At 42.1% G+C, this 23512-nt stretch overlaps 1 protein-coding gene across 1 annotated transcript; it reads left to right on the top strand.

Moving 5' to 3' along the window:
* Positions 1-225: 225 nt before the first annotated feature.
* On the top strand, positions 226-23511 carry Galr1 (galanin receptor 1). The gene is made up of 3 exons (XM_004861929.3): positions 226-2186; positions 6307-6372; positions 13966-23511. Exons 1-3 carry the CDS (start codon positions 1521-1523, stop codon positions 14281-14283), a joined length of 1050 nt encoding a protein of 349 aa, XP_004861986.1. The 5' UTR covers positions 226-1520; the 3' UTR covers positions 14284-23511.
* Position 23512: the final 1 nt, after the last annotated feature.

Raw genomic sequence — 23512 nt, 5'->3', positions numbered from 1 at the left:
CAGTGCTTCGGTATTACACCTGTTCTCTCACTTTAGAAGTATTTCACTTGTTGCTACTTCTGTTTATGCCACTCACGTGGGTAATGTAAGGCAAAAATGACCCAAAGTTAAGTGGTGTCAACGGTACACTTTTCTCTGTCCCCTCCCCCCGCAGGGATTGAACCCAGGGCCTTGGCACCAAGCTTCATTCTGGCCTCTTCTTGCTTTTTTTTTTTTTTTTGGTACCGGGGATTGAACTCGGATCCTTCCGCTTGTAAGGCAGGCGGCGGAACCACTGAGCTAAATCTCCGGCCCCCTCTTCTTGCTTTTTGAGACAAGGTCTCCCTAAGCCAAAATTGCCTAGGCTGGATTTGAACCTGCCATCTACTTGCCTCAGCCTCCCGGAGAGCTGAGCCCACTATACCCAGCTTATTCTTCTACACGTTTATAAGGAAAATCCGGGCTGTTCGCTTTTCTTTCTTGTTCATCTCCTCCCTAGCGTTTGAAGGGATGAGGTTAGGATTAGACAGAGAATTTTAGGAAACTCCAGGTAGCAGTGCCAAATCCTTGATTTCCCAGGTTTATTCTCAGGGTAGGAAGCGCTGGCACTGACAGCTGCTCCAGAAGAACACTCAGGTACTGACAACCGTGTACCCTTAGGGAGCCAGGCTGGGCGCTCCTTCGCCCACCCGCTGGGGCAGTGCTGCTCCCCAGCCGCCCCGCTGCCTTCCTTCCCCGACTCCCTCGGGTCTGCACCTAGGCGGCCCAGCGCACGGATCGCAGCCAGGAGGTGGGCGGCGACCCGTAGCTCCAGTCTCTGCTCGCGCGCTGTGACTTCCGGGGGTCACCCTGGAGGCCCACAGGGGGCGCAGACTTGAGCGGGGTTGAGTCTTCGCTATCTCTCAGAAGCAGCCTAGGTCCGGAACTCCAGGCTCTGCCCACCACCAGGAAGCACAGAGAGCGAGAGCGTCCACCCTGTGCACTACGGACCCGGAACCCCGGCAGACACTGGGAGGGAGCTGGCGGTGCGGCTCGTCGGGGAGGCGGCGTACGCGGGAAGCGGGCCGAGCCCTCCTCAGCGGCCGGGGAGTGCGCTGCTCAGCGCCGCGCAGAGCCTGGAGCGCGGCGGCTGGGGGAGGCCGGGAGCAACAGGTAAGGCCACGGTAGGGCGCAGGGAGGGCTCTGTCCGTCGTCTTGGAGGCAGCCAGCTAGTCCTTGCGCTTTGTGACCACGCAGAAGTTAAAGGCGGCTAGGAGGGACCTCTGTGCACTGGCCACCGCTGCCCCACCAGGAAAGCCCGGCAGCGGGCTTGCGTCTCCGAATCCTTTCGGCAAGGCCTGGCAGAAGGACAGAGCCGCCGGACACGGACCTGAGCGCAGCCGCCAGGCACCGACCCGGACTTGCCCACCCATCCGGGAAAGCTCTCGCTGAAGACTCGAGCGCCAGGTGACTGGGAGCTCGGCAATCCCGGCGCTTGCTTGCCCGGACAGACACTCCTCCAGCGCGCTCCGCTGCCCTGGGCTGGGGCGCCCGCGTGGGTGATGGAGCTGGCGGCCGCAAACCTCAGCGCTGGGAACGGGAGCGGACAGAGCCCCCTTGCCGCCGAGCCGTGGCCGCTCTTCGGCATCGGTGTGGATAACTTCATCACACTGGTGGTGTTTGCTTTGATCTTCATCTTGGGCGTGCTGGGCAACAGCCTGGTGATCACAGTGCTGGCTCGCAGCAAGCCCGGCCAGCCGCGCAGCACCACCAACCTGTTCATCCTCAACCTGAGCGTCGCCGACCTGGCCTACCTGCTTTTCTGCATCCCCTTCCAGGCCACGGTGTACGCGCTGCCCACCTGGGTGCTGGGCGCCTTCGTCTGCAAGTTCACGCACTACGTATTCACGGTGTCCATGCTGGTCAGCATCTTCACTCTGGCTGCGATGTCCGTGGACCGCTATGTGGCCATCGTCCACTCGCGGCGCTCCTCCTCCCTCAGGGTGTCCCGCAACGCGCTCCTGGGCGTGGGCTTCATCTGGGCGCTGTCCATCGTCATGGCCTCGCCCGTGGCCTACCACCAGCGCCTCTTCCACAGGGATGTCAGCAACCAGACCTTCTGCTGGGAGCAGTGGCCCAACCCGAGCCACAAGAAGGCCTACGTGGTGTGCACCTTCGTCTTCGGCTACCTGCTGCCTCTTCTGCTCATCTGCTTTTGTTATGCCAAGGTGGGCGCTGAGCGCGCGCTGTCTCCGGGAGGGCGGAGGGGAGAGGGGGCAGCTGGTCCCACATCCTGTCCCCGTGTCCCTGGCCGAGTCTCCCTGCACCCCTCCCCTTGCCCTGTCCCCCACGTCGTGTTCGTGTTCGTGTGAGAGATGTGTGTTAGGATCCTCTCCACTCCAGTTTGCTCTCCTGCTTGCATGATTGCTGTGGCTGGCGCGGGAAACTTCCTTGGAGTTTGAGAGAGGCTGGGGAAAGTTTGCCATTCGCACCAGCCGTCCCGCAGAACCGCTTCTCCTCCTCTGGGTTACTTGCTTTGCTGCCCTCCACGCCCTGCAGGTGCTGGGGCGGCGTGCGTGCGCTATGCGCCTGCTCCTCCGAGGGCGAGGGCGAGTCCCGGGCTCGGTTTCAGCGGCTCACAAATCGGATCCGCGGGCACATGGAAGTTAATTCCCTGCGGTGGTGGGAGCTGCCCGCGCGCGGTCGGATGCTCTTGGTCGCGACTCTCAGCTGGGACCTGCAGGGGCTTCTGCAGTGAGCCCTTAACGCCCTGGCTTTGCGGAAACCAGCCTTCTGCGCGGTGAACAGCGCTTCGGATTTTACTTTAAACCGGGCTAGCTTTCTAAACCCAAGTAGGAAAAGGTCATTTCTTCACAGAAGTTTGATGGGAGTCCCCAAACAACTATGGGCAGGAGGGAGTGGAGCCACGGTGTTTCCCCGTTCTGGTCCTTTTAAAGACAGAGCCTGGCAACAGCGCTGGGGGGTTTAGGTGTGGAGCTCCCACGGGACTCCCTGCTGATTCCCGAGCTCCAGGACGGCCTTGCCTTGCTGGGAGCTGGTCCTCATCTTGCTGCCGGGGAGCCCCCCTTTCTCATTAATTGCACAAGATTTGAAAAGTTTATACCCATCAAAACGCCTCAAACCTCGGGTACAACTTGTTTATGTTTGAGTAGCTAAACTTAATGTTTAGTAGTCATACGATGGGAGTTCTTGGGGGAAAGTCTAGTGTGCACATCTTCCCCTCAGGAAACCATCACCATAAGAAAAACCCCTCAGAAGCCGAATTCTGAAGCTTCTTTAATTTCATCTCTCCCTGTCTCTCATTTTGTTCTTGATAAGGTTGTGACTACAAGATCATATTTCTTATTTTCTATTCCTAAGGTGTTTTCCCAGAAAAAATGTTTAGAATAAACCAGATGCTCCTGCCCCATTTATACCATCTGTGCAGATTATGTCTGTTTTGAGTGGTTCTATTTTTGGATATTATCTGAAAGAATAGACCAGGCCAAAATGTATGCATAAGGAAATACAGTCAAAGTATGGGTTTTGGAAAATAACTCCATTTTAGCTATTTAAAAATGGCTTGTTTAATCATCTAGTCACTTGCAAATAAAAAATTAAGGCAGATGATTAAACGTTAGAACTGAAGCACATGTTTTTTTTCCATTTTTCCAAAGTCTTTAGGAAAATCACTTTAATTTTCATGGAAATGGCCGGGTAAACTTTTAGGACTGAATCAGGCTATCTTTCTATTATTTAACAGTTTATAAAAGTCATACAGAGGGCAGGGGATTTAACTCAGTGGTTCCGGCACCTGCCTTGCAAGGGAAAGGTCTCAAGTTTGATCCCAGATACCAAATAAACCAAACAAACAAATAAACAAACAAAAGTCATACAGAGTGCAAAGTTTAAAATAGATTTTTAGAATTTAATGAATAGATGGTCATTTGGATATTTTTGTATTGAAATAGCTTGTTTCTAAGATCAACTGCAAAAATCTTTTACATCTGAAGTAGTAATTGAAAATTAATTTCAGAGTGGGACTAGCAGGAGATAAGTTATTCTGAGTTGCTATTTTGTTTTTATTTTTATTTTTTGGCTCAGCTATTAAGTATACACTAGACAGTTAAGGACATTAATTTTTGAGTATTAGGTCTAGGACTGGCTGTTTGTCCAATGACCAAGTCTGGTGGTCAGTCAACATGAAGAATCCCAGATGGCTAACAAGGCACCTGAGATTAAAATGTGTGGATTTTTCTCCTTTCTTGGAGAAATTTAACCAGGGAACTACATGTTATAGTTTCCCTCTGCAGCAGTGTTTAGCAGTGTTTAGCTCTTTGCAGATGACAGTCTCTGGGGAACACAGAGGGCTGGAGAACAAACGTCAGTTGCTGGCTCAGTGCCCCTGAAGATGCCTCCCCTCTGGTTCTGTGTTGCCCACTTCTTGCTCCCCTTAATTGCTGCACAGAACCCATCTTCGTCTAACAAGGGAATAAACTCCTGATGTGCCCACCCACCACATTCTTCCACAGGATGTGCCCAGCATGACCTTGGCATGGGTTTGAGAAAGAACCTTCCCCCAAACACTTGGAAATGTATAGAATGGTGGGGAAATGCCACCATACCATCACCCTTAGGGAGACGGAGTCATAAACTATTGTGATACCCACCTTCTTTCTCCTGTGTATCATTGTGTGCTTATTGTATGAGCTATTGAAGAGAAATGGGGCTCAGAAAAATATTATTAGGGATGTTCTGCATTAACCATTTGAAGAATGAAGAAAACATTCAGCATTCCTAGGTGTTCGGAAGTTGCTGAGTGATGACCTGATTTACTATGGTGATGGTGGCTGTGGACCCCCTGTACCAATGTGAAACAGACCGCCTGTGCAGGTGTCCCTTGCCCTGTGATCACTGTCATCCTGTGGTCTCACCTGCAGGGCAGGCTGCTGCCAGTCAGCTGGACAGCCCTGTCTTCTTGGGCAGGGTCCTGCCTCTAGCCTCTGTATCTCACTTTTAAGGCTTTCTCACTTGTAGCTGTAAAAGGCTCCTCTCGTCTCTTTGCTTTACATCCAGCTTTTGGACCTCAGTTTTGGTTGGCAACACAGTAACCCACTGTCAATGTATTGGTTATCCCAAATGTTCTCATAGCCAGTAAAGACTGGGTTGCATTTCAGGAAGTGACAAGTGTTTTAACAGGGCAGAGGATCTGAAGTTAGAAATCCATACTCTGAAGAAAGCTGCTGAAGCTACATAGGGTTTAGAGAGTTGGTAAATAAATCTGTGGCTCCTCAATTAGGACGTGACTGACTGCCCCATAAGTGCTGCTTCTAGCCAAAGGGAGCAGGCTTCTGCAATAAGGCCAATTCAATTAAATTATTTCTGTGTTGTAGTGCTGGAGGGTAACAGAAGTGGCTGGTGTGCACCTCCACTTCTCCAGGAGAGCCCCCAGCAGTCCACAGCCAAACTAAAGCCCTTAGTCATCTAGATGCTGAATTGGCTCCCAGTTTTCTCATAAAGGGCAGAGAAAAATGAACTCTGGTGCCAGTCCTGCAGGGTTGGCATCCTCAGTCAAGTCTAGGTTGGAAATTCTTATACATAACCAAATCATTTCATATCATTTCTCCTGAATATTATACTGGTAAGAGAAGACAAAACAGTTTCTGAACTTAATGAAGCCAGTGTATCTCAGGGAGATACCCTGACAGGGTCATCGATTGTAAAGCCCTGCGAAATGCTTTACAAAGCATCAGAGATGCTGAATTCTCGAAAAGTAAGTTGTCTAAAAGCACATCACAGTGGGATTTGAATAACAAACAAAAGGAGGCTTGATGGTGAGTAATTTGCTTTATGGAGATTTCAAGTGGCAAGAGCTCATAAAAGGAACAGAGAAAGAATATGTGCATGCAAATGTTGCCATGATTGGGGCTGACCACACTGAAGAAATAGCTGATCCAATCACCTTAATTTAATTTGTTCACCTGCCTTTCCCCATTGGGAAGCAAACTCCCAGAGTGCTGGTTTCAATCTATCTAATATCTGATATTGTGCCTGATGCATAGCAGCGAACAGGTAATTGTTGACACATAGACTCCTGGAGGAAACTGAGGTAGAAGATAGATCAATAGCATGCAAAAGGGTCCCAGGATTTCTTTAAATGGTAGCAAAGCAAACATATTAAGCAATTTAGACTTTCTTACTTCTTACTTCATTTACTTACTTCATCTACTTCCCATTTTAGTGATTATACAGTAATGTTATTATTTCAGCATGTCAGTAATTTTCAGGGCAAAACTGGCAATGGGTTGTGGGATGCAAACTGAGATTTCATTGGTGTATGTTTTGCAGGTTCTTAATCATTTGCATAAAAAGTTGAAGAACATGTCCAAGAAGTCAGAAACATCAAAGAAAAAGGTAACATTCACAAACAATTGTTGTGTCTGACCTTTTCGAGAGCTTAGTTTATTTTTGTTTTAAATTATCTTTACATCTTCCCAAAGGCTATAAAAATCTTGATTCCTTCAGACAGATATTTGCAGGACTTGTTACTGCTAGGATGGAGAGGAGTGAATGAGGGGCTTGAGAAGGGTGGCCTGCATTCAAATGTAGGAGGAAGTAGGGAGGCAAGTAAAGGTAGGCTTTGGATTTTGCAAATTACTGACTTTTATTTGCATAAAAGTATAGTCATCTTACTTCATTTTTACCATCTCTCTTGTGATTCCGAAAGGTCTGGTTTAATTCCCATTGAGAGAGCATTGGTATAATTACTCCCTAAAGACTCAAGAGCCTTTCATTGTTCTTGACTCTTCCCCTGGGCATATGCAGGCGCTGGCCTAGAGGGAAGAAGAGGAAAGATTGCAAGGGAACCTAATCACCTTTAATCCTCTTTATCACCCAGTGATGCCTGATTTCAGCAGGCTTATCCTGAGTAATACTAAAGCATCCAGCTGTCGGGATATTCATTACCTTTTACATATTGAGAAAAAACTATTTCACACATCAGGATTAATTCAATTCATATTCAGATCAGATCGATATAATTTCTGATTTTAGACAGTGGAATGAAGTTATTAGATAATCTGATGAGGGAGGAAAAGATTATGACCAAGGTTTTAACCTATAAACATCACTAATAATTTAATAGCTTGTTTTTCCTTCTAAGTAATTATTATGATCATTGACATATGTAATTTGCAGAAATTATAATTTAATCACATTTACTCTAAAAAATTCTACTCGAGTAAAAGATAGTTCTTCCTGACTTTCCTGTTTGTAAACCACAATGTGGCTAAAACCTGCCTCTTTCTGGGAGTTGATAACCAACGGCAGAAAATTGGTTCGAAAGCACAATTTTAAGTTTGTAGGCCCCTCTTCAGGACATCTAACAAAGTTAGCTGTTGAATTACGTGAATGGAATAGAGCCCAAAGCTGATCTCCTCCTGTTTTCAATGAGGCACTGTTATACTGTAGCTTTTACATTTTTCAGCCCATTAGAAAGCCTTTTGAACCACAGTTCTCATTTCTAAGAAAATGAGTCATTAAAAACAATTAAAGATTATTTACAATTTTCCCTTGGACAGTTGTTTATAGAGTACCTACCCTGTGCAGGACTGAGCCGACCCACAGGATTATAAAAGGAACTGGCTGCATTTGGAAGCCAACACTGTAGTAGAAGAGAAATACCTGAATCCCAAAGCACTGTTCAATTGGAAGCCAGGGAGGGAAAGACTAATTTCCTTTGGGAGGGAGCAGGCTCGCTGGATTTTAACAGAGATGACACCATTGCTAAACGTTTATTATTGATTTAAAAGATTTTATGGTTACTGAAAGAATGCAATGATTTTTTTTTAATATTAAGTGGATTACATTTGTATCCATGGTTATTTTATTCTCTATATTTGAGAAGTGTTAGAGAGAAACTGTAAAGTTCCTAGAGAAAAGCAAAATGGTTAAAAGAAAGGAAACAAATTTTATAAGCAATGATTAGAAAAGCTATTTTATTTTACAATAAAAATGTAAATTTAGTAATTTAACAACTGCTTTGAATATAAGCATATATGTGTGAAATATATATTTATATAAAGCTATCTTTTGTTCATTCTTACTGTAGTAGAAAGAAGGTATTAGCATTTGAAAAAGAGAAGAAAATTTACCTTATTTTCTCACAGTCTCTGGCCCTTATTCACTACTGAACAGGTGTTAGTTCTCTTTTGATATATTTAATTTCCTTTTTGTTTACATAAGACAAATAAATGTGGCAGTGGTAGGGCACAAGTGTGTCTAAGAAAGAGATAAGAGAGATGCAGGGGAGGGGTATGAAAAGGGAGTGGAAAGAGAGAAAAGAGGAAATGAGGAGAAGGAAGAGGAGGTAGAGGTGGGAGGAAAGAGAAAGCAGAGAAAGGAAAGAGAGATGTAGAGAAGAAAGCAGAATAGATGGTCAGTTCCCGTGACGATGGATGCTGATCTGTTGTGAGCTTTGCTCCCAGATCTTAGCACAGGCATTGCTGCCCATGATCGCAATGTGTGGTGGCTAGTGGATCAGTGTCCTAGGGGCTTTGGTAGAGAATGGGCTGATGGGATATAGTTTTTGATGGATAACAGACTGATAGGATATAGATTATGATAGTTTGCTCTTTTTTACTTTGTTTCTTGGCCTTCTTCTCAAGAGCTAAGTACAGTTTCCTTTCTCTGCACTGTCATCATCTGTTCAGACTGCCATAACAAAGTGATACACACTGGGTGGCTTGTAAAAAAATGGAAGTTTATCTTCTGTGGTTCTGGACACTGGAAATCCAAGATCAAGTGCCAACAGATTCGAGATCTATCTTGGCTCATAGATACTGCCTTCCCTCTATGTCCTTACAAGTAGGAGGAGTCAGGCAGCTCTCTGGGGCTTTTTTACAGAAACACCAATCCCATTCATGAAGGATCAATGCCATGACCTAATCACCTTCCAGTGGCTCCATCTCTTAATCCCATTATCATGATAATTAGTTGTCAATGTGTGATTGCAGAGGGTGGACACAGACATTCATACCATGTCAGTATCAGGTGAGATTTATGACTCTTACGAAGTGGAGAGTTCACCTTTCCATGATAAACATGTTGAACGGTTATCCTATGTGTTTGGAGGAAAATGCAAAAGAGGATGTGATTTTTATTACAGAAATAATAGTATACAGCCTTATAACTGATTCAATATTTTGATTTAAGCTTTACTAGATACAAAACTGTGTTTCTGAAATGAGGCTCATGGGATACTAAAATAAATTCTTGTGTAATGTGTGGAAGGCTTCAGAATTTGATGGGCAGTGAGCTGGATGGATGCTTTGAGGAGATGATCTGGATCAAGGACTATCTCCATGTTGGATTAACCATTGGGTTTTTCACTAGGTGCTTTTTGGGTAGTTTTTACTTTCTATTTCTCTGATTTGAAATAGTTCTATAGCTTTTTGGCTGTCATTTATACAAATTGTTCAGTGCTTTTCATCGTTCTCATCTTCTAGTCACCCTTTTATTCCCAGCCTATTTTCACTACTCACATTGTGAGTGAGACTCTTTGAAGAAAGGACAGATGTTTCAAATGGGAGCAAAGGGAAAGATGTCTTAAATGGCTTGAAAAAGAGCATCCCATGATCAGAAGAGTATTTTTCAGATACTCTCAGTTTAAGGAACAAAAAGAAACCACCCTAATAAAGAATCTAATCTTGTGTAGTAAATATTAGTATACAGCTTTAATGACTTTTTCCTCTATCTGCAGGTAGTATTGGGATTCTATGCTTTAAATAGATGCATGAGGTTAATTGTTCATACACCGCCTGTAACTCCAGCTCCTGTAGAGGCAAATGATCCTGTAAGAAATGAAAACAAGTCTACCTCATTTTCACACAGGGAAGTCTCTGTGTTACATTCCCATTTCAGAGGGAAAGAAGGGAAGTAGATTTTCTTGCTTCTTCTGACAATGGGCTGCTTCAGCCTTGGAGGTTGTTGGTATTGAATAAAACATCTCTTTGATTCTCTTTAAGTTGAGGTGGGTGAAGTAATTTCTCTTTTGTTGTGGATTTTGTACAATTCATGAGTGCTTCTCCAAACATCCTCCTGAGCTTATTAAAAAGGCAGGCTCCCAGGTAAATATCCAAATCCATAAGGAATGGGATGAAGCCTAGAGCTCTGTACTGGGTAGTCATGGGCATACTGACCTCCCAGAAGCCCAGGGTTGAAATCAGGGTACATTCTGACCACATCTTCAACTCTGAGCTAGTGCATTCTAGACATAGTGTGATCTGAGTTGGACATGATGAAATGGTGAATCAAGAAGGCTGTTTTCCTACTGGCATGGAACTTCTTCTTCCTGCCCTGCTTCCCATCTTCTCAGTTCTGCCAGCATCTGTTCCAAGGCAAGAAGGAAGATCAGACTCATTTGGTATTTCCAGCCATGCACATATTTGGCTCCTGATGTTGCCATGTCTGAAGCAGCAGCCTCAGCACAAGGCCAGTGTCCAGGGTGCTGATTGATAAACCAGGGAAGAGAACACAAACTCCAGTGGGCTGAGACCTTGGATGAGAAGTGCAGAGGACAGGAAACCTCAGCTGAGAGCAAAGTTCTCTATTAAGCTCTTAGGAGTGATCTTAGGTAAATAATAGTTTATATAAATACCCATTTGGTATTGTATCCCAGTATTTATATTATAAATTGTAATCCAGTCACAGTTCAAAGCTACCAGTAGACCAAGAAAAAGAAATGACTCTTGCCCAGATTTCTTGTCCAAATTTTGAATGAATTATAAACACTCAGAGGAACAAATACTGCCATAGAAAATATTCCATAGTCAGGGCAGCTAGCTATTCATTTGCCCTATGGGTTTTGATAAGATATGGATCTTATCAATCAGCTGCTGAAGTCTGAACACAATTGTGCTTAGTAAACATATCCCACAAGAAGCAGTGATATGTAATGGTGTTTGGGTGATTATTTTGTGAAATGGAGATATGGTCTGATTGTCTTCAAAAGAAAAGGGGAGCTTTTCTGTTTTATTAGTGGACATAATCGTATCTAGATTGTTTGATTAAATCATCTGAGACTATTTCTCACACACTAATGGATAAATGGATCAGCTGCAAACACTCCCTTCATATAGGTGAGCAAATTACCTGTTTGCTTTGTGTGTCATGTGATAAGCAGCTTTAATACGTAAGCGTTTACCTTGTAACACCTGTCAACAGATTTTTACACCTCAGTTGTTTCAGTGGTTATATGGATGAGGCCCAGTCTGGGAATCATTTCCCTGTTTTTTCTCTTTACAGATGAAGTGCAAGGATGGACAGCCAGTGTATGGCCCAGACTTGCTGTCAGTTCCGTGGTCTTGCACAGCCCATGGTGCCTGTAGATAGAGAGCTTAGCTCTCATATCCTGAGGCTCCTGACTGCTGGCATTTGCTGGCCTTGACCTGAAATCTAACCTTCCTCTCCATTTCTGCCTGGACCCTGTTCCTGGCTTCCAATCTACAGTTTTGATAAATATCTACTTAGGTCTTAATAACTAGGATCAGTCCTGAAAAGGTTAGTATCTCACATATTAAATCCTCAGTATCATCTTCAAGAAGAGTAGGATCCCCACTCATGAGAAGTAGTAAGAAAACCCTCTTGCCCTTCAGGAATGTGCCCCTCATTCTTGAGCTGTGTGGAGCTGTGATCTCTTTCTCCTCTTTCTTTGACTAATGGTAGTCCTGCAGAGCATGAGGTCTTTGTGTTTTACATGGAAGGATTTGTGTCTTAATAGTGATTTTTAAAAGTTTTTGTATTGAGGATTGAACCTAAGCCTCATACTGAGCTACATGCCCAGCCACACTCCACTGTTTATTTTTTTATTTTGAGATAGGGTCTTGCTAAGTTGCCGGATTTCCCAGTCTGGACTTGAACTTGCAATCCTCCTGCCTCAGCTGCCCAGAATTCTGGGGTTATAGGTGTTTTAGGTGTGTTTTAACTGTGATGTCTTACTCATGCCCAGCTTTGACAGTGATGTCTTAGTCATGGAGCCATTTTCCCGTGTCTTATTCTACCTTCAGTATGAGAAAAATAAGCCTCTATATGTTTTCATCTTTCTTCTTTCAAAAACCTGCTAACTTTCCTTCCTGTTCATACCTTTTGGTCAGATTGCAAAAGAACAACAGACTGACAGCCATCAGTCAGGTCAAGCTTGTGATGCACTTCAGCACCCTGACTGGAACGTCAGGGCTTCGTGCCTTCTAGGTCTGTGAAGTAGGTAGCGATGCCCAGAGGGACGCAGTAATGCTATCAGCTCAAACTTCCGCTTTCCACTGGAAGTGTCCAAGTGTATTCTACAGTATGGCACCTTGGACTGTGTCTGAGGGAAAGCAAGAGGTCGCTTGATTTCCAGCCCTGGGACAAGGGCTGGAAGCCAGAGCTTGCTCGTCTCATCAAGTTGGAGAAGTGACACAAATATTCTCTTATGAAGGCCTTTGTCCCCCAGATGCTTAAGGAGCCCTGTGCAGCAGAGAGGGAGATATAGTTGATGGTGCCCAGGTAGGGTTGTGAGCCTCTCTTTGCGAAGCTCTCAGCATTTCTGAACGTGGATTTGGGAGCATGCAGACCTAGCCTTCACCTCTAACTTTGAATTCTACTGTGGGGAATCATGCAGCTGTCTTAATTCTTCTGAGTCTCAGTTTCCATGTTTACAACCCATGGGTCCCCCTAGGGTTTACTTCACAGGGCTGTGGAGGGGACCCAGCAATGTAGTGCATGCAGCCAGTGCTCAGCCAGTGTTGGATGACAGGCTAGCTGTACGGGTTCTGCTGTGAACAGCAAGACGCAGCATGGTTCTGGAGCTGTATCTCTTTAAGGAAGGAGCTCACTGGTTGCTTTGTATTTTACAGTTCACAAATACTAGATTCTTTGAATTGAGGCATTTAAATAAGATACACTATTGTCTTCTGTTTGAATCCATAGAGATCATTTTTAATAATCACAATTAGCTGTTGCTTTTCAACAGATACTGGATAGGGAAGTCCTTCAGAGGCTGAGTCCCAGACTTCTGGGTTTGTGGCCAGTTGGGGTCCATGTTCATGTACACAACACACAGGGCTTCAGCAGAGGAAGCTCATATCCTCTTATACTGAGGTTGTTAAACAGGGACAACTTCCTCCTAGCTCAGGAGGAATTGAAAAGGGAACACTTGGATCCTGTCTCAGATTTCCAAGTACTTCTGATTTAGGAGCAGTATGGGGAGGGCTAAGATAAAAGCCAGGGAGAAAATTGGCCAAGTGGTCCATAGGCTATAACTGGAATGCCTCAGTGCATTAATTAATGTGGTCTTTAATTTACTGAAGTTTAATGAGGAGAAATAAACATTTTCATACTTGTGCATGTAAATAACTATTGGGAACAAAGTTCAACGCTCATCTGAGCTACCACAGTGATACAGCTTAGTGTGTGCACATTTGAAGAGTTTTGCTGGTATAAAAGTTAAGAGATTTAACATTTGTACATTTCTATTTCCATGATCTAGAGCAGCGGTGGCAAACCTGTGGCACATATGTTATTTGTTTTTCTTTTAAGACAAAAGATGTTAATGCATAAGTTGTTTTTTCTTCTAAACTAAAACCTCAGTATTCATGTTTAATTTCAGTGTTGGCACTTTGTGATAAGTGGGTTTCAGGGTTGCAGTTTGGGCACTTGTCTCTAAAGGGTTTGCCATCACTGTTCTAGAGCATGCTTCTTATAACGCATTTCATACACATCGTAGAATTGTTGCTGTGGAAGGTAATGACCAATCTTGAAGAATTTTTACAAATGGAAATATCCTATGAAGTGAAAGTTAGCACGTGTAGCAGGTTTAGTATCTTTTGTTTGATCCCATGAAAATAAATATGAAATTAACCTATCCTAGGTTTTAGCACGCTAGATTCTTTTGGTGTTGTAGTCCATGCATCTCCTTTTCTTCCTCTTCACCCCTGCTTTTTCGCCTTCCTCTCTTTCCTCTTCCTCCAGACAGCGCAGACGGTCCTGGTGGTGGTGGTGGTATTCGGGATATCTTGGCTGCCACACCACATTATCCATCTCTGGGCTGAATTTGGGGCCTTCCCGCTGACCCCGGCTTCCTTCTTCTTCAGGATCACTGCGCACTGCCTGGCCTACAGCAATTCCTCGGTAAATCCTATCATATATGCATTTCTCTCTGAAAATTTCAGGAAGGCCTATAAGCAAGTGTTCAAGTGCCATATTAAAAGTGAATCACCTCTCAACGAGAACAAAGAAAACAAAAGTCGGATAGACACCCCACCATCAACCAACTGTACTCACGTGTGAAGAAGTCACATGGGGTTTGCCTGCCCAGTTCCCATGCATGTGGCTCATAAGAGGAAATTCAGTGCGCTATTGAGCCATGTTGCAACTTGTTATCCCAATAACAATTCATATTATTTTAGGTACATTCCACTTATGTTACAGGGAACTCTGGTTCGTTTAGGAGATTCCTAGGTCCAGTGAAGATTATTGTTCAGTTTTATTTTATCTCTTACTTATAAATCAGACACAAAAGAAAATGCTGTGTAATTTTATACCTCTTGAGGAGTGAAACCTTCATAGTATTTTATAGATATGTTTAATTCTTTATAGAATAAAAAACAACCACTTAAATATGGTGAGAAATATTTGCAGTGTGCATTTTGAAGCAGATTTATCTAGAAAAAAATTTGTGCTTTAATTCTTCAATGTTAAAAGAGGCAATATTATAAGCTGTGTTTTAAAATACAGTCATGAATACAGAGTGTTAATTTTACTCACCATTTATGTGGAGATACATCTTCTAAGTGAGAAAGAGACTTTCTGCTGTCTGAGTACACAGAGGGCCTCCACTCCCACTTGTAAATAGTGTTCAGAGCTAAGGAAGTCACACGATGTCTGTTTGTGACCTCCAGACTCACGTAGTTCATCTCAGGAGATCAGCACAGGATTGAAGCAGTGACTCTGTCCATTACAACTCCCCTATAAACTTGGACTTTTTGAGGTAACTAAGTGGAGCCAGGGGAAGACCTCAAGAACAACTGTTCTCACTGTAGAAGATGTGGATGAGTTTCTGAGAATAAAACTGGGTATCTTATGTATGTACCTGGCTCAGGTATTAGCTACGCCTTATATGGAACCAACTACCCAACCATATGGAGAGTTTTAAAAAGTCATAAGGATGATGTGTACACAGCAATTTCTATGGAATCAAAGATGGAACAGAATCCAGTAGTCATGTGCGTAACCATCAAGCCATGTGGATAAAGCATTCTAAATGATTGATCTCTTGTGAAAGAATATACTTAGGAATATTCTACCTTGTACAATTAATTAAATTTGTAGTAATGTTTCAATATATGTTTTCCCCGAATAGTCCCTCTGATAATGTTTGTTTGGGGTTAAAACTATCATACTTGAGTTATAAATGTAATTTTCATATTTATGTTTGCAATGAAAAAATGGTATGGAAATATTAAATTACCCTATATTAGGAGAGTTATTTTCAGACTGTAAGACTAATATATTTTAGGAGACAAAAGGAAGAACACTTTGTTTTTATAAAAAGAATTTTGCCTAATGTGTACCAATGCCAGATCAGGACTCCATATAAAATGTCAAATTTTTGTTAAAAACAAATTCAGTGTAAGCCTGAGGCATGTTAACTTTTCTGGCTCATCAATTTATTTTCAGTAACTATACCCGAGTGAATAGTACAGTGTTTACATTTGTATAAATAAAGCCCTGGGCAGAATAAGAGGAAACTGCTAGAACAATGAGAAATTATGAATTTTCATGTTTGTTCCTAGGGAAAGAGGCATTGTATGAGCGTATGTGAGTATTTTAAAGAATATTGTAAGTCTTTTGCATGGAAGTATTTTGTATTTTATGGAAATACAGGAGCAGAAATATTATATCTTGGAAATGATACCTCATGTGATTTGTGGGACTTGAAGCCACCATGCAGATGCTGGAACAGTTTTTTGTATATGAATTCATGGTGTACAAAGACATGCCCCTTGGCTGTGGTTGGACTTGCATGCACAAGCAGGATGATTTTATTTCCATGTTGTCTTCTGTTTTATAGGCACATTAATGGAAGCATTAAAAATATAATGGGTAATGCTTCCTTCCCTTTGCTAGCCGCATTGGGCACATTTATTGCCTCAGCCCTACCCAGATGCTGCTGGCCTGGCAGAGACTAGAGGCACAGCACAGAGGTGACTAGTGGCACTTGCAAGCCCCCAAGTTTGCTAAACATAGATGCACACACTATATTTTATAGTTACATAGGATATTCTTCCTGCATGTTGCTGTGCCAAATTCTATTTAGAATTTAGGTTGAGTCTACTTCTGAGACCAGTTTTGATATTAACAATAGCTTACTTTCTGCTGTGATCTAAAAATACATGAAATGTTCTGAATGGGGTGTAGTAGAGACCCTATGACAGATCACTTACCCAGAGATGTGCAAGCGGAGCGTTTGCCAGGCTTCTGCTTCCAAGGTGGATTTTTCCCTACTATATAGTTCACCATGCCCAGTTCGAAAGCATTCTCCCTTGCCTGACTTAGTGAAGAGGCCTCCTAGACACATGCCTTTTCTCCAGCAGCCAGGCTGAAGGAGAAAAGTTGTGTGTGGCTTTGAAGTCAGGCCGCTGGAGAGCCAGGGTTTTCAGTGTGCTTCAAAGAAAATTGATGCTGTCTCCAGATTTAGCTGCTTTGGTGTCCCAAGGTAGCTGTTATTTTTTTCCTAGGAGTTTTGCTTTTACACTGGGAGATGGGTTCTGAAGCACTTAAATAGCTGATGCTTGCTGCTTCCCATGTGCGAGCAGCAAGTCCAGTTCCCCACCAATGAATACAGTGAGGTGGTCGGAAGTACTTTCTTGTTCTGCTTCCCCAAGAGACATCCTGATAGATGGAGTCTGTGCTATCTTCACCATGTATGTGCTCAGGAATGTGGGATACTGAGGCAACTTTCTGGATGTTTTAGGAAAACTTTGCTTTTAACTAAATTGCTCTATTTTACACATTGAGAGTAGCTTAATCATTTCCTGGCCGCTGGGGTGCCAATCTCTTGTGCTTTTTTTTTTTTTAATTTCAACTTACTTCTCTCCAGAATTCCTCCTTCTAATGTTTACCATAGTTAGATTCTTCCTTTGGCTCAGATACAATGAGTTAGAGAGGCAGGGAGAGATGCTGGCTGAATCACATGAGTCATGCACAGCCTCTGACTTCTCATGACTCGTCTTGCAATCCTGAGGTTGAAGATTATTGCCTTTTCTCAGTTCTCTCAGTATCTCTGAGACAGTGCTGTGATAATTCCTCTCTATTAACTGGAACCCAAGATCAGGCTGCTTCTGTGCAGGAGTGGATGGCTTAACCTAAGCATCTGCTTCCTTTCCATATGTGGTTGTGGATACAAGTTGTAAAGTGCTTGTGTGGAAGCAGCATTACATTGTGTAGCTTCATCATGCTCTTGCTTAAAAAGCTTTATTAAATACATGTATATAAATTATATAATCAAGTGAATTGGGCTAAAGCACCAATCTGACTACTTCCTTGGGAAACTCAATATTTGAAATGTGTAAATTTTCATCTACATTATTTGAAAATATTCTCCATGTTGAAAGTGCATTGTAAATAGCTATTTTTAAAAAAAAGAATCACATTCTTATTCGCCATTAAGAATGCTGCATGTTAGGTCTTTCTCAATTAGATGTTAATGACATGTTCAGAAAATAATTTATTTATTTTATGAATAAATATAGAATAAGAGAACATGACCTAAAGTTCTCAGATATTTGTTGACTTGGAAAGTAAACAGTATGAAGTGGTCATTTATCTTATTTTAATTTACAGCGTATATGAATGTTTTCCTTTTTCAGAAGTGGAAAAGTTGAACCTGAAGAACAATTTAAAATGCTCAGACATTTTTTTTTTTTTTGCTATACTGAGGATTGAACTCAGGGATGCTCTATCACTGAAGTGCAACCGTGGTCTTTTCTTTTTTTTATTTTGAGACAAGATCTTACTATGTTGCCTAGGCTGGCTTTGAACTTGTGATCCTCCTGCCTCAGCCTCAGAATATTTGGGATTACAGGTGTGTACTACTGCATCTGGCTGCTTCAGACATCTTTGGTGTGACCTATTTTTAGTAAGATGAGCATATCTAATATTGTATGTTGTAATGTATTAGTTAGGATGTTTTACTCCAATTCCACACTGGGGTTTCTCAGTGTGGCAGGTTCAGCTGCTGTCTTAGGTTTCTGAGGCCAACACATCTATTTACTCTGTGAGATCGGTAGAGCATTACAGGCCCTGGGCATTGGCTTACTTGCAGGGCTTGGTGTAGCTCCTAAGCATTAGCAACCATGTGTACCAAGAGTAGCAAGGTGACTTGTGAGCAGTCTACCTTGTGTATATCGTGGAAATAACCTCAGCTGAATTTTCTCTGTCTCTATTTCAACACTGACACCATTTGCCATAGTGAGACCATGTTTAAGGAGCTAATCATATATCACGAGGTTTTGATGTCACCTTTGGGGTGAAAAGCCTCATCTTTTTGCTGGAGAACAAATTTCTGGATATCTCAAGGTACATTGTGCTGTTTCAAATTTTCAGTTGTCAGAGAAGTCAGATTGAAAAGATAACTGATGTGAATCGGAACTGGGCTCCACCACTTAAATTCTCTAGACTCTTAGGGAATGGCAGTCAGCACAATAACCTACAAACTGGTGTGAGTTTGTGCTCTGTGGGTTTTATATGGAACACTACATTACACTACTGTTTTTCAATACACTGTAAATTGATTATTAAAATTAGACTACCAATGTGCCATCATTCTAGAGATCTCTGTGGCTCTGTCAAGCTCTTTTTGTGTCCTTTAGTGGGCTTATTTTGGGCAGTCAAGGTGCATGTCACATGGTGGATGCTCCTGTAGTTGGGGCTGAGGAAGGGTGGTCTATGCTTGACCTGGGGTGTTGGGCAGTACTTTTTCAGAGCCCCAGGCATGCAGATACAGATAGGAGGTAGGCCCTTCAAGGGTGCATCTGTTTTGTGTGGCCTCCATACTGATGTGCCCCATAAGGGAAGAGGTTTTCTAGTAACTGGACTCAGTATCAGTCAGGAGACTTCTGAAAGATGCCAAAGATGAAACTTGAGGCCTTCAGGATGTTACGGGCTTATGTGGAGTATGAAATGGATCACTAAATTGTTCAGGAAATCAAGAACATTGTTTTATTTGGGCTTGCAGGGCATGGTCCTTGGGCCATAGGCTTCTGTGAACTTCTGTGGGGGCTGTTTACTGCAAAGGGACCACGGGAACTGGATGGACAGAAGCAGCTTCCAGGCTCCTGTTCTCTGATCCAACCAGATGATTTCTGCTTCAGTTGGCCTTTGGATGTCTATGAAATATTCACTGGAAATTCATCCAAGGAATGCATCATCCTCAGTGGTCTTGAATTTTTCTGGTCGTTCCTTCATGAACTATTTCATATGCATTGTCTTTTATTATTTTTCTCTGCTCGTTTCTTACAGTGAGTCACATTTCTATGCTCAGGCTTCCAGTTTCTGACAAAGTCAAGGAGTTCAAGAGGTTTGGCCCACACCCCCTATACCCTCATTATTTTGTCTGAATTTAGGGTTTGTCCTGGCTGTCTTATTAATACTTTTTAAAAAACAGCAAATTGTGAGGAATACAGGCTTCATGAGCAAATTGTTTCTAAAGCAGCCAGTTTCTTCAGAGTTACATGGCAGGACAGCCAAACCTGGCATCATCATCATGAGGCCCTTTGCTGGGGTGCTAGGCCTGGGGGACGCCACATCTCTGAGGATTCATTTCCCCGGAGTGTTGGACATGTGTTGTTTCTTTTTGAAGTGGCAGGATGCAGTGGTCCAAGTTTGCCAACAGGGTGAGTGGAATCCCAACTCCAGAATCAGACTCTGGCTACAGCAGCAGGCTCTTCTGGGACTGCTCCACTGAGTAGCAACCAAGCTGTGCTTCTACCTTGCTAAGGAGACTTGGGTAGGTGAATTGAGCTTCCATCATCCCAGGCTGGAACTCTTCCTGACACATCATTGAGTGAGGGTAATTGTAGGTGGGCCTTGGGGGCACCTAACAACTATGAAAGAAGACACAGAGTCAGAATGCAGAATGGGTGTCCTGTTATTGAATCTGGCAATGCACGTGTCCCTGGTTAAACAAAGTTGCCATTTAGAAATAGCAAAGATCCTAGAAGAGGGGTTGATTTCCAGTGGAAATCTTCCCATCTTGTTGGGAAGGAATCAAATACTAGTTTGCAGCATATTGTCAGGGCCATTCAGCTTTTGACTATGAGAAGGTGTTTTTAAAACTGAAAGCATGTGATTTTTGTTTTGCAGAGAATGTTGCTGGTATGTTGATGTAGCTAATGAGATTTATTTCAAAGTGCAGGCCCAGAATCAGGTAGATAAAAGGAGTTTAGCACCATCTTTAGGCATTTATTTTCTAGTTTCCCACAGCCTCACGAGCTGCAGAGGGACTTTTACCTAGCCTACAAGGATTGGAATAAACAAGGTGCAGGGTTTGAGACATTTTCTAAATAGGGCTAATGTGGATGAAGAGTCAAGCTTGATTTTTTTTCCTGAAATAAAATCAGACTATATTTCAGCCATATTCACAAACTAGAAATGAATATGTGTTATTTTGCATGTTTTGGTTTTCTAGAGTCCTGTTTTATTGTCCATATATTACATAAAGGTTGAAAAGTTGACAATAGGGATAGAAATCCAAAGTTTCTATGAACATGCTGAACAGCTGTAAATTTCTCAGGTTCAGCATGCCTCAGTGAGGATAGTTGTGGTGCATTGCAGGAAGGAAAGTGGACATGAGGATATCTGTATGGTTTAAACTGTTGGAAATTTGCTTGTCTTTTGTATCTTCCTCTATGGAGGAAAAATCTGGAAATGATAAATGACTTCTAAACTGACTGCCTTTGAATGAGCTGGGGTTCGGGTGTGTTTATGAGAGTACCATGCTCAGGTCTCTCCTTTCAGTAGAGCTCCTCAAACCTTATGGAACATCAGAATTACAGAAAGAGCTGGTTAGCACAGACTTCTGGTATACCCTCAGGCTTTATATTGCAGCAGCTTGGAGTGAAGCCCCTAAATGTGCATAGCTAGCTTGCTCTTTGGTTGCTGGTCCAAAGGCCACATGTAGAGAAACAACAGCTGAACTATTGGTTAGAAGGTGAAGGGAGAGCCCACGTGTGTGTGTGTGTGTGTGTGTGTGTGTGTGTGTGTATGTGTGTGTGTGTGTGTGTATGTCTGTGAATTTTAAAGCCTCTACCTGCACTTCTAGAGTTGAAGACTGTTCAGGTGGACATGGGCCTTACAAATGTCAACTTCTATGGTTCTATGAGAAAAAAAGTTTACGTAGGACTTAAATCACCTATATTTTTATTTATATGGACCAGATTCATACTATCTGTTCATTACATTACCTTAGCCACAAAAAAGTTAAGTTTCTAAGAGCATGAAGGGGTTTGCTAACTTACCTATATGCATTTCAGAATTATCACCATGTTTTCTCAAAAAAATAAAACAGCTTGGGGGAAAGAGCAACTATGCATTCCCTTTGTTCCCCTCAAATACAAAAGGTTGAAATAGTATTCAGAATTGTTCTGTGTGAATTTTGGAACTCAGTGTTTTAATTCAATGTTTAAATTAAATATGTATGTCTTTTTATGTGGCTGCTAATTTCTGTCTACATTATTATCTCCAAGAGATAAAGGTAACATTCTATATTCTTAATAAAATAAGCAGTATGAATAAGGAGTAAAGACCTGGGTATACTGTATTTTGATTTTACTGTTGTGATTGTTGAAATGCTGCTATCTAAATACTGCTGGATGTAGGTCTTCTGACGCCTGATGCTGCTGCAATCATTCCCAAAAGAGTTTGCTGTATACTTTATTTCATCTTGTGTTGCTCCAGCACGAATACCAGTAAGTTTACAAAGTCAAAAGCTTGAAATTAAGAATTTATATTAGTCCTTTTAGTACCAAAAGTAGCATTCTGAATCACTCTGCCTCTGTGTTCTGCATGAGATCTGGCTAAGTTCTGTGATTTGAACCAATTTTTCTTTAATGGAAAATAAAAATTGTTCTTCAAAATGTTCTAATTGAAATGTGTACTTTGTTTTCCCAGAAGATATGAAGTAGTGTTGTTTTCTAAGACATTTCTCTAATTATAGGAACATAACACAAAGTTGTTGAATTAAATTAATTTCATCATTATTGCATTCCACTATGGAAAATCTGATGAATCATATTCATAGAGAATTGATTCCTATGTTCGTAAAACTTTTTCTTTTCCTCCTCTATTTTAAAAAACAATAAATTCTCTTGTTTTTTGTATAAGTGAAAAAGAATTACTACAAAATCTTTTAAAGAAGAAACTAAACATTCACCCAAAATTCATTACTAAGAAATCATTACTATCTTCTGAATATTCTCTTAGACATGTCTCCACTGAACAGGAATGGTAACAGGCTAGAAAGACAGATGGAGGGAGGGAGAAGAGCTTTTTATAAAATTGGGGTCATCTACTATGCATATTATTTAAAATAAAAGTATTAACATTAATTTCACTTGAATTTGGCAAAATAAAGTGAAATTGGATAATTGCTAAACTTTAAATAGTTAATAACCATACATTTAAAAGAAAGTATGAAGAAAGGAGCCCTGCTGGAAAAAAGGAACTCTTTTCCACTGTTGGTGGTAGCGTAGACTCATGCAATCATGGTGGAAATCAGTATGTAGACAGCTCAAAGAACTAGATTGGAAGTCCCATTTGACCCAGTTATTCCCCTGCTGGGTATCTTCCCAAAAGAATTAAAAGAATCATACCCCAACGATATATGTGCACCCATGTTCATAGCAGCACAGTTTGTAATAGCTAAAACTTGGAAACAACCCAATTGCCCATCAACTGGAGACTGGATAAAGAAAATGTATTTTTTAAAAATATAAAATGGAGTACTGCTCAGCCATAAAGAATGAGAAATTAGAGACATATATAGCTAAATGGATGTACATTGAGTTGATACTCAAGTGAAATAAATAGGACACATGTGTCAATACTGAATAGTTTCTCTGGTGTGAGAAACTGAAAGTGTAAATAAGGACTAAAAGGTGTATAGATAATGTTAAATAGGAAGAAAAGGTCCAAAGGGATAGGGGAAAGGAAAGAAGGGAGTGGAATTAATATGAGAAAATAAAAAAATGGAAACAAAGTCATTGTAAATAGAGAGGGGAGGAGGGGTTGAAGGGGGGGGCTAGGGGAATTGGGGAAAAAGAATAAGAACCAAGATAGATTACATAAATGCACAAATTTCCAATGATGAATGTCATTATATTGTATATGTTAAGTGTACCAATAAAATTAATTTAAAAAAAGAAAATATGAAGAATTGAATTTTAACTTATAAACACATTTTAGTGTTAGGCAGTACTAATTTATTATTTTAACCTTAGTTAATTACTCATAGAAAATT

Source organism: Heterocephalus glaber, unplaced genomic scaffold, assembly GCF_053883595.1.
Source record: "Heterocephalus glaber isolate CG9 unplaced genomic scaffold, H.glaber_assembly_v1.0 deba00000331, whole genome shotgun sequence".
NCBI lineage: Eukaryota > Metazoa > Chordata > Mammalia > Rodentia > Bathyergidae > Heterocephalus > Heterocephalus glaber.
Note: the sequence above shows the minus strand (reverse complement) of the source record. Positions and strands in the feature narration are given on the sequence as shown.